General features: G+C 41.1%; 1 protein-coding gene and 1 pseudogene across 1 annotated transcript; both read right to left on the bottom strand.

The window, feature by feature from the left end:
* Positions 1 to 5,215: 5,215 nt before the first annotated feature.
* LOC117945188 lies at positions 5,216 to 6,236 on the bottom strand (annotated as a pseudogene).
* A 2,038-nt stretch (positions 6,237 to 8,274) lies between these two features.
* Positions 8,275 to 9,167, bottom strand: LOC117948693 (high choriolytic enzyme 1-like). Its single transcript, XM_034878450.1, has one exon. It carries the CDS (start codon positions 9,073 to 9,075, stop codon positions 8,290 to 8,292), a length of 786 nt encoding a protein of 261 aa, XP_034734341.1. The 5' UTR covers positions 9,076 to 9,167; the 3' UTR covers positions 8,275 to 8,289.
* Positions 9,168 to 12,227: the final 3,060 nt, after the last annotated feature.

Genomic DNA, 12,227 nt, shown 5'->3' with positions numbered 1-12,227 from the left:
ACACTGTCACCTGGGACAATGTGTCATTCCACTGCTTTGCTCTGGTCCAGACCTGGTTTTAACACCAGCCACAGTTTACAGTTCTAAACCTTCCACCATACTCTCTGTTTCTAAACCCAGAGTTGTTCTCTGCATGGCGGTGGAGGGTTTACGGTCTCCGGCCCCAGGCTCAGGTAGCCCTTATTCACTCCATGGAGGACGCCTGTGACACCGCAGATGTGCAAGGATGGAGTCGTCATTTGCGGGGTGTTGGCCGGAGTCGCTAGGAAGATGGTAGGTAGGCAGACTCAAACATTGTACGTTTCTAGAGGTGGTTATTTTATTTGCATGGTCTGCAGTACACGGATAATTAAACACTCAAAACTTAAAAACAATTGCACAATAAACTAATAATAGCAATAATAGGCACGTGTTCCTAGCAGCACAGCATCACCTCCCTCTCTCCTCGGAAGTACAAATCCCACTATTTATATAGAGTTGCTTCAGTCCATCCCATCCTACATCAGGTTGACCTACTTCACAACATTAAAACCTAGCCATCTCTTAACCTGTGGAACTTGGTTCCCAGTTCCCTCCTATCCTACTGACTACAAAACAGGTCAGCGTTATTCATACCTTCTTTATATAATAACCAAAAACAACCAAAATAAGCATTCCTATACACAAGAAACCCCTCTACTTGGTTAGGCCCGGTGATGTCATCCCTGACTACCCATTTTCTATAAAACAGGAAATGCTTAGGCTGTATACTAGTCGATAACGAGTGGCTCAGACAGGTAGATCTATAGATAAACTCATCTTTCAGAAATTTGACCAACCTGGTTGACGCTTTAGCGTGAGAAATCGGGGGTGCGGCGTGTGAGCGTGTAAAACCAGTCAAATGCGTGTGTCTCACGGCCGATGCGTGAGAGTTGGCGGCCCTGCAAGTGGTGAGCGAACCCACCTCGTCACAACATTCAAGACGGCTGTACCCACGTTGTCTTGCACCTGGGAAGTTGATGAAATTCTCTGGCCAGATCCAGCTAGGCGAAGAGATAATGTGTAGTATTTTCGGTAATGTATTTTCAATTTTTCCAATTTTTGTGTGTTGTTTCTTACTGTAGTTTTTTTCCATGTTTTTTGTGATTTTCCATGTTGACTGAGTTGGGTATATGGAGAGAAATAAATGATATTTTCCTCACATGATAGCAATAGGTCAGCACTGTGTATTCTTTGGTGAAATTGTTGTATATTTGTACTTTCTCTGTGTACTTAATTTATAGTACTCTAATCACAGAGTAGAGTTGCTATAATTAAGTCATATGAAACGTGTGTGTGAAAATCTGGTTTTTATAAATGAGTGTATAGTGTTTCATTTTGCCAAGGGTCTGAGGTGTTCTGCTAATTGGGTCTGCGGTTGTGCTAATGTGTGTAGTGTTTTGAAAATCCAGTTCCTGCTTTCAAAATAGTGCTTAAGCAATCGAAGAAAAACCTGAAAGTCATGTCTAGGGCCACGTTTTGAAAGAAGCTCTTTGTCTGTTATGTCAAATAGTTTGACCACAATTAACATGCCTGAAAGCAACTTCCCATGCATAGATTTCATTTAATGACTTAATCAGACAACAAATCTACACCGAGCTCACTTGATGGCAATTATATGCCAGTGTGGGTTGAACCGTAGCAATCATTTAGACTGTGATGTTCAGAAAGGAGCAGAGATAGAAATAATGATTCTGTGATGACCCGAGCACCATTACAAAACAGCGCTCATTCCCAGCAGTATCTGCGGGCCCGGCTGAATGTGCACAGCTCTGAGAACATCAACACTGTATCAATATGACTACAAAATGTGTGTGTATATTTGAGTGTGTGTGTGTGAGAGTGTCAAGAGGAGTTTTCGGCGAGCCGGTAATGAATGTCTCTCTGGTGGATCAGCATGTAAACACTGGAGAAGAGTGAACTCTGGCAACAGCCATTCCCATTTGGCTCAATTAGGCCCGAAACTGAGACAATCAATGGTGCTGGCCTTTCTACCGGCCCGCCTGTTGGCGACGGAGCCGCACTCAGTAAAACAAAATGGGAATAATCAAAGTCCATAATTAGTTGGCCTGAGAGGGTGCAGGAGTGCGTTGTCATACGGCTATAACCAGGCGACAGCACAGTGACTATAGTACATGGAGATGAATGCACACAGCCTCAAGGAAAAAGGACCAAACTAAACACAGTGTGAGCTCTGTGTTACATAGTTATCCCACTGCTGCACTGGGAGAAGCCCTGCACTACACACACGCAATGGCCCAAAACTCTGCTTGGCGGCAAATGAAACGCCAAGGGAGATGTTGGAATATGATGAACAGTGGTGTTTTCTTTTCCTTCTTCTCTCAGTTGAGCATAGGGACATATACGACACCCTGGAAAGGAAAGAGAGACAGAGCAAGAAAGAGAGTCAAGATAAAAAAAAATGATGTAAAAGGGGAAAAAAAAATATATATATATATATATATATATATATATATATATATATATATATAAAAAGCAAGGGTGTCCTTTAAAGAGGAGGTGGTCTGGGGATTGGCAGCTAACTGGGGAGGGAATGTGGAGGGAATGTTGGGAAAGTGGCCCAGATTGTCAGGGAGCATGTCTGAGAGATCTGGACAAGGATTTAAGCCTGCTGGTGATCTGCGGAAAGATCCAGACTTAAGCTGAGATTATAGCATTCATCATTTATTACACTGCGTTTGGACTAACTCACTTAATTATAACTCATGTAACAAAACGTAAAGAGTGCATACTGTCGATGTAGTAGCTCCTAAAAGGTTGTAAAGAAAATTCACGTTTTCAATTTGATGGAAAAATAAATAAATCAAGATGCTCAGTTATCAGCATTAGCATGAATGAAAAACTGAATTGTCAACGTGTTTTGTTTTCCATTTTCAGTGAGAAGCTCTTAAGAAGAAAATCTTATTTTAAAGATGCTTTGCTTTCTAGACAAATACTGACAGGTGACAAATTCAGTGGGAAGCCAATGAGCCGTTTGCACCAAAAGAAATCCTGCAGACTACCACTTCCTCAGACCTAACTCCTCTCCGAAATGATTTCAAATATCGATATCCAGTTCCATGCATAATGTTGAATGGTCTGCTGATATATTTTTCCAACCTGACTGATGTCACCACCAAAAATGACAAAAAAACATCATTTTAATGCTGTTATGACCTAAATATGGTCCTAGCAAATACTTGTCAAAGTAGTTTTTTCCCTGCCATTTGTGTTTGTCCTCATCCAGGTTGGTGTTAACCTTGGTCACTACCTTTAAATCCCTGTCAGTAAAATGCTTGCTGGGCACATTCAAGCAGAAAATGGCACTAGGTAAAACAATGACTATTGGACTGTGTTGCTGCAGTGGGAGTGATGGGGGGGGGGGGTGATGCTGGCACAGGCCGGGGTCACGTTGCCCCTGGTCCTCTCGCAGAAGGTGGCCGGCCTAATGATGAGGAAGATTGCTTCTGTTTAAATGGCTGCCAAGTTGAAGTTGGATAGGGGTTGTGTGTTTGTGTGTGTGTGTGTGTGTGTGTGTGTGTGTGTGTGTGCGCGTCAGGGGCTTGTTAGATGCCTTGGGATCTGGCCCCAAATCTGAGGCATAGATTGGCAGACAATCCATCCAATCCGTGCACTCCAACACATTCACATAACGGGCATGAAATTATGTGTACAAACACACACAGACGCTATAAGGAGATGTTATTATTACAACTTACCAATATAATTGGAATTTAGTGAAAACTGGACATGTAGATGAGTTTAGATGTTTGTTCTTGTTTAATGCTTAATTTGGATGTATTCATGTGTAAGACGTTTATGTGCAGTACGTTGTGAAATCTTGGACTGGCCTGTTAAACCCATTTGGCGATTATTTGAATATCACTAAAAGTGTGGGAAATCCGGGAGGGCAGACAAAGCATTCAGCAAACCTGAGGTGTTTCAGATTCATGCTTTTCTCAACATCACCTGAACGGTGCTTGCTGGTAGTAGACCAGTCTCACAACATTTGTATATTTAGCTCAAACTCTGAGACAAATGTGTGCAACATAAATCATGTGAAAACTGTGTTTCTCCACTAGAAGATTGGGTGATGAATTGTAAAAAAAAATGTAAGAGCTACAGCAACTGTGGTTTGATTGTTGTAGCTGCTCAGAGTCTACAGCTACGTTCTCCGTCCAGCTCCATTAGAGACGGTTTTGAACCGAGACACCCGGACCCAGACTAGTTTCCTGTCCTTGTGTCACGTGGACTCCGCCACGGCTTCGCCTCTTTGGAAAACCAGCGGCAGGTTAGCGTTTCTTGATTCCAATTGGAGAAGTGAACGTAAACACAAATTGTGAGCGATTCTTTCGCCCCAGAGTCACAAAAGTATATATGTACGACGTTCACTACACTTTCAAACATGGCCACGCCCCTTTAGGAGACAGGAAGTGTTTACTGTTTCATACCATTGGGGCTGCTTGAAATGCGTTATCTTTAGTATAGAGGCTATTTTGGATTTTGGTGGTATTTGGTACTGCGATCATGCTAGTATGTTCACAATGACAATGTTGAGGGTGTCTTGTTCGACATTTTTACCATCTTTAGCATTAGCTCTTTAAATCAAGGAGGTAAGCCTCTCCTCGCTAAGCATAGCTCCCATGGCGCCATTTTAATGCTACCAAGCCATCAGTCGCCATTAGCATCCCATTGACTGCCATTCTTTTTGACGTCACTTTGACAGTGAATAACTGTTGGTGTAACCATCTGTGTGAACAAAACTCTGTTGCAATTGTAAATAACACTTTATTTTTTAATTTATACATATTGTACAACATTATAGTTATATTGTCATCCTGGCCGTTATTTTTTTGTCTGGGCTATAGTTCTTATTGTTTGGATAATTAGCTTTTCCAGTCTCTTGAAATTAAAGTCGTAGAGGTTCCTACTTCTGATAATGTGCACAATTATTCAACAATCATTAAGCAATCAATCCATTTGCTCAGTAACTGCATGTGTGTTCTAATGTGTGCATTGTAGAGACAAATAACGAGTTAGCAATCAGTAATTTTGTATTACCTTTATTACAGATAATTTAGGCATGTGGGGAGTCATACATTTATTGTTGTCTGAATATTTAAAACAAATGGTAAAATAGCCTGAAAGATTAAGTATTGATTCCATTGCTTACATTATCTTTTGATTGATGACATTACTAGCAGCCATAGAGCGTGTTGATCATTACGATGTCCCAGGAGGACCAACCCTGCCTCTGGCCGATCTGGGATGTTAGGGTTGGGGATGGGGGTTATGGAGTTCTTCCCATTGATAAAGAAGACTGTTCTTCCATAGTGCATGATGGAGGAGCAGCCCTGGGGTATGTTCTGGATGTTGGTGGACTGCTTGTAGGAGTTGTAGGCCATCTGCAGGTTAAGGTTCTTCCATTTGATCCTGAAGTACATACAGTAGTTGCTGCGGGCGCTCCTGGTCTGTTCGTGCTGGAAGCCCAGAGCGTGGTTGACCTCGTGCTGGATGATGTCGTAGTAGAGGCAGACCTGCCTGTTGAGAGAGATCACCTGACGACCTCCCACTCTGCCCAGGGAGGAGGAACATCCTGCTTGGTTCTCCACGCTGATGTAGTCCTTCTTACGCGGGACTAAGCGGTTACAAGTCTTGCTGTGAAAGGCCTGCATGGCGTTGTTGATACCTTAACTCACCACTCAGGGTGTAGAGGATCCTCAACAAGTCGTTGGAGGCTTTCCTCCACAGACGGTTCAGGGAACCAACACGTTGTGGGTTTTCTGGTTTTGGGAGCCAGCAGGTCTCCTTCCAGCCGGATCTCATCGCTGCCGTCGCTGGAGGTCAGAGTCCTAGGGGTCATGTCAACATGGTCTGGTTTTTTTTCTTCTTCTCTGCCTCCTTCCTCCTGGAAAGGAAGTGCCTGACAGAGGCCGAGCAGGAGCAGCAGCAGCAGGCTGGTAGAGGGTCTCATCTTCAGGGTCGGTCTGGAGGATGTGGAGCTTCACTGGAGAGCTGCTGTGGAGAGACTCCTTGAAGCTTGATGTTTGACTCAGTTCAGTCCAGGGTCTTTGTACTCTCCTCTACAGGTGTGTCTGCAGGAGGCTTATGGGTTGGGGTCTACACTGCTAGGCCTGAACAAACCTCTGGAGGGAGGACTCCACAGACAAGCCCTCTTTTTAAACATGGTTTGTTATCTCTGGTCCTGAGATGGAAGAACACAGCTTAACAGTGTTAACCAGGTTGCATTTGTTAAGCTACACACTTCATATGTTGTCACATTAGATTCTCTTCAACAAACCAGACTCATTTAAACTAGTCATGTATTTGTTCATTTGAAACTTCCTGCTGATGTTTCTTCATTACAATAAAACAAAATTGCTTGTATGATTGATCAAAGTAAGGATGTATTCAAATACAAATCTATTATTCAAATATGAAAAGATAATGCACTCTGAACAAATATGAACAACAAGAATATTAAAAAACTCATAACTTTTGCTCATTTTTAAACATGTTAGCATGCTAACCTTTGCAATTACCAGAAGACGATTAAAGCGAAGACGATAGATCTTCAGGGGGACGTGAATGTGTAGACCAGATGTCATGGCAATCCATCCAATATTGGTTAGGACATTTCACTCAAAACCATGAATGTCCACCTCATGGTGGCTCTCGAGGAAAGATCAAAGGGTTCACCAAAGTCAGTAGGATTCATCTCTGGGAACGATAAATGTGTGTACATAATTTTGAGCCAATCCATCAAGTAGATATTGAGATATTTCACAGGATGAGGGGCAGCTTTGAACTGCTAGTAGAGCTACATGCCAGGGGAGGGATCCCCAATCTTAGTAGGAATTATCCTCTTGGGACCACGAATGTCTGTACAAACTTGACCGGACCGAAGTGATTGACATTATCATCCCTAGAGACACGCTGCTAGCATGGCTAACCAATCCAGAAGGTCATATTCAACATCTGTTGCTGTTGGTGTTTCCAGAAATCTGTTATTTTGTTGAACAGTATAAAATTATACACCTCTGTTAATCAATTAAAATATAGGTAATATAGAATACATGAGAAGCACAAACTGAGGATAACATTAAGTATATGAAGTTTTCACCAGATTTTTTATTCCACGCAGAACAAAGGTTGACTGATGTTACATGGTTGACAAGGGGCCGTCTCAAAAGTGCGTGCGTCATTACAAAGCAAGCTTTTCAGATATTGTTGTTAGCTTTCTATTCATTCTGAACACTTCAAATCAACTTTATTTGATCCATTGTATATACAGATATAGTAGCTTTGTATTACTCAAATTACATCATCTCTTCACAGCCAGGATTCAGTTAAACCATGGGACAAAATATCTAGAGTAAGACATCAGTGCAGAGCATAGTTTATTAGAGGATCTTGTTAATGTACCCTTGATATGATACATTATGATTATACATTATCAGAGGGTCCTTTTCCTACATTGATCTGACACTTTGACAAAGAAGTTGACTGGTGAGTTAATCTCATTAGTTAGAGATGTTGCAATAACTTGTGAGTGTGCTCTACAGTTTAAAACATAGATTTTTGCTACAAATCTCCTTGAAGTTGTATCACAGCCCACTACTCTCAAGAAAATCATTTAGCTGCAAATAATATCTCAGAGCTGGGCCAGAATGGGATATATTGTATTCATGTAGGCTATATTTGTTATCGCATCCCAGACTATATTCCAGATGTGAAAACGTATGTTGCAGTGTGTCTAATAATGTGTGCTTTACAAAAATGTGTTTTAAATGTGACATTGTTCCAATTAATTATTGAGATTATTACAGTATGTTTTGAGCATTATATTTACTTATTTTATAAAGATTCTTGTGGAATAATATATGTTGTGGATCTGGACTATTTTTCTCACTGTTTGGCCAGTCAGCTTTTGTGTCAGTCCCTTGAAATGGAAGACGTTCTTTCTAGCCTTAATTTTGCACAAATATTCAACAATCATTGAGCAATCACCCCTATTACTCAGTGGCCGCATCTTTTAGCTAATATGTACACATGTAAAATTGATGCAGGGCCCAAAGTCGAGAAAAGATAAGTAGTCCGCAATCAGTCATTTTTGCATTCCCTTTATTACAGATAATTTAGGCATTCTGTTATCTGAACATTTGAAATAGTATGATGAAAAAACTAAAATGTTTAGCATTGATTCCATTAGCTTTTGATTGATAACAGAAAGTGAAACAGAAAAATGGGAAATTGTAGCATTTAGCATTACTAGCAGCCATAGAGCTTATTGATCCTTGTGATGTCCCAGGAGGACAAGCCCTGCCTCTGGCCGATCTGGACGTTAGCGTTGGGGATGGGGACCATCGTGGCTCTCCCGTTGATGGAGAAGGCTGTTTTGTCATAGTGCATGATGGAGCCGTAGTCATAGGGAGTGTTCAGGTTGTTGGTGTCCTGCTTGTTGAAGTTGTAGGCCTGAGAAGGGTTGATGTTTTCCCACACGATCCTGATGTAGCTGTCACGGTCGCTTCTGCACTGTTCGTGCTGGAAGCCCAGAGCGTGGCTGAACTCGTGCTGGACGATGCCGTAGTAGAGGCAGCCTGGCCTGCTGAGAGAGAGGACCTGAACGCCCCCCACTTTGCCCAGCGAGGAGAAACATCCTCCTTGGTTCTCCACCGTAATGTAGTCATACTCGTTGGTACGGGGGACGAAGCGGATACAGGTTTTGCCGTGGAAGCCCTGCAAGGCGTTGCTGATCAGCTGCTTCTCTGAGCTGGTGTACTGACTGCTCACGACGTAGGGGACCTTCACCTGGCCGTTGGAGCTTTTCTTCCAGAAGCAGTTCTGGGTATAGCACTTGATGGCGTTTCTGGTTCTGGGAGCCAGCAGGTCTCCTTCCAGCAGGATCTCATTGCTGCCGTTGTTGGCAGTCAGAATCCTCGTGGTCATGTCGATGTTGTCTGGGTCTTTTTCTTCATTGTCTCCTTCGTCCTGGAGAGGAAGTGCCTGAGAGAGGCCGAACAGGAGCAGCAGCAGCAGGCTGGCAGAGGGACTCATCTTCAGGGTCGGTCTGGAGGATGTGGAGCTTCACTGGAGAGCTGCTGTGGAGAGACTCCTTGAAGCTTGATGTTTGACTCAGTTCAGTACAGGGTCTTTATACTCTCCTCTACAGGTGTGTCTGCAGGAGGCTTATGGGTTGGGGTCTACACTGCTAGGCCTGAACAAACCTCTGGAGGGAGGACTCCACAGACAAGCCCTCTTTTTAAACATGGTTTGTTATCTCTGGTCCTGAGATGGAAGAACACAGCTTAACAGTGTTAACCAGGTTGAATTTGTTAAGCTACACACTTTATATGTTGTCACATTAGATTCTCTTCAACAAACCAGACTAATTTAAACTAGTCATGTATTTGTTCATTTGAAACTTCCTGCTGATGTTTCTTTATTACAATAAAACAAAATTGCTTGTGTGATTGATCAAAGTAAGGATGTATTCAAATACAAATCTATTATTCAGATATGAACAGATAATGCACTCTAAACCTCTGTTAATCAATTAAAATATAGGTAATATAGAATACATGAGAGGCACAAACTGAGGATAACATTAAGTATATGAAATTTTCACCAGATTTTTATTCCACGCAGAACAAAGGTTGACTGATGTTACATGGTTGACATTTTTCATCTCAAGATCCGATACTGAAACTTGCAACCTGTGTAACGAGACACAAAATTACAAGCTGAAGTAAGGGGCCGTCTCAAAAGTGCGTGCATCCTTACAAAGCAAGCGTTTCAGATTTTGTTGTTAGCTTTCTATTCATTCTGAACACTTCAAATCAACTTTATTTGATCCACTGTATATACAGATATAGTAGCTCTGTATTACTCAAATTAAATGATCTATTTACAGCCAGGATTCAGTTAAACCATGGGACAAAATATCTAGAGTAAGACATCAGTGCAGAGCATAGTTTATTAGAGGATCTTGTTAATGTACCCTTGATATGATACATTTTGATAATTCATTATCCATGGGTCCTTTTCCTACGTTGATCTGATACTTTGACAAAGAAGTAGACTGGTGAGTTAAAACCTGTTCAGATACACTTGAAAATACATGCTTTTCTCGCCTAAATTTTTACCCCTAAAAATGTGATGCAGTCTCCACATACTTTGGCCCTGTGGGATGATCCTGAGGTCATTGGAAAGTTAACATTCTCAATTTGTTGTTTTTAGTGGAATTGTGACAGTAGGCCTTACTGACACAGAGCTAAACAGGTTAGAACAGAGAATTTCTATTTCCGTCCAAGTAAATCATTTGTAAAATTAATAAAAATACTACTGTAAGCATATCAAATGGGCTACATACAAAAATAGTACCCTAGCCACATGTCTCAACCTAGAACCGAAGAAATCCAGAAAAAAATGACTTAGAAAATGGATTTTATATGAATTTATTTCTACAGGTATGTCTTTGCGTTTATCTTATTTCCTATTTCTAAAAAAGCCCAAAAAGTGCAAAATATAATACTTCTGAAATACAAAAACACATCCACATCACTCACATACATAGCTGTAATAACTGCATGCATAGATTTATAGGAATAAGTAATCATAATTTGATGAAATGGTAAAATGCCATAAGAAGGCCTTATTTTTGCTTTGACACAGCTGGAGACATCACAGGGTTAGTTTCTTCTGGCCATGTTTGATATCAATCAACTCGTCTTCTTATTGGCTACACAGGGATGCCAGTTTTATGACCTCTTTTTCTAACTGGTGGGATATGCTGTCAATTTTTCCCACGTGGGCCCAATGGGGACTGTGGGATTTGATTGGCTTGGCTCAGGGATATCTCTAGATAGACTGAAGCTATTGGCTGGGAACAAAGATCAGTGGAATCTGCAGAAGCCAGAGAGTATAATGGTGTAAGGAGTGAATCTGTAGCGCGCACAGGGAATAAGATACAAGCAATCAAAACCGAGAAAAGATGCACTATCTAGATTTCTCTACGTCAAAACTTGGCCTGAAACTACAACATTGTGAGGGGACCAGATAATTATGGATTACAAGGCTTGGATATTCTAATACCTTGGAGTGTTGCCCATGCAGGAAAACAAAGTTTTTGGCGATCTTTCACCGCTGTGATTAAAGACACGAGGAGACAGGTAGAAAAACACTCGATTAGACTTGAATCTTTTTGTCTTTCTTTACTTCAGAACATGATTATAACCGCTGTAAGTCGCCTTATTGCTTTGTGTGTGGGCTCGACGGAATCATGAGACTTTAAGCTTTCAAATGCTGTATGGCATGAGCGTGTTTATGACGGTTTAATGCTTGCAATTTATGAGGGAATTCACCACTTCCTCAAACGATCCCGTGTACGGGACCGTCCATCGCAAGACGTTAATCTCATTAGTTAGAGATGTTGCAATAACTTGTGAGTGTGCTCTACAGTTTATAACATAGATTTTGGCTACAAATCTCCTTGAAGTTGTATTACAGCCCACTACTCTCAAGAAAATCATTTAGCTGCAAATAATATCTCAGAGCTGGGCCAGTATGGAACGTATTGTACCCATGTAGGTTATATTTGGTATTGCATCCCAGACTATATTCCAGATGTGAAAAAGTATCTTGCAATGTGTCTAATAATGTGTGCTTTACAATAATGTGTTTTTACTTGTGACATCGTTCCAATGAATTATTGAGATTATTATGTTTTGAGCATTATATTTACTTATTTTATAAAGATTCTTGTGAAATAATATATGTCGTGGATCTGGACTATTTTTCTCACTGTTTGTCCAGTCAGCTTTTGTGTCAGTCCCTTGAAATGGAAGACGTTCTTTCTAGCCTTATTTTGCACAAATATTCAACAATCATTGAGCAATCACCCCTATTACTCAGTGGCCGCATGTTTTTGCTAATATGTATACATGTAAAATTGATGCAGGGCCCGAAGTCGAGAAAAGATAAGTAGTCCGCAATCATTCATTTTTGCATTCCCTTTATTACAGATAATTTAGGCATTCTGTTATCTGAACATTTGAAATAGTATGATGAAAAAAATAAAATGTTTAGCATTGATTCCATTAGCTTTTGATTGATAACAGAAAGTGAAACAAAAAAATGGGAAATTGTAGCATTTAGCATTACTAGCAGCCATAGAGCTTATTGATCCTTGTGATGTCCCAGGAGGACAA

Source organism: Etheostoma cragini, chromosome 1, assembly GCF_013103735.1.
Source record: "Etheostoma cragini isolate CJK2018 chromosome 1, CSU_Ecrag_1.0, whole genome shotgun sequence".
Lineage (NCBI taxonomy): Eukaryota > Metazoa > Chordata > Actinopteri > Perciformes > Percidae > Etheostoma > Etheostoma cragini.
This window is presented reverse-complemented; position numbering and strand designations above follow the sequence as displayed.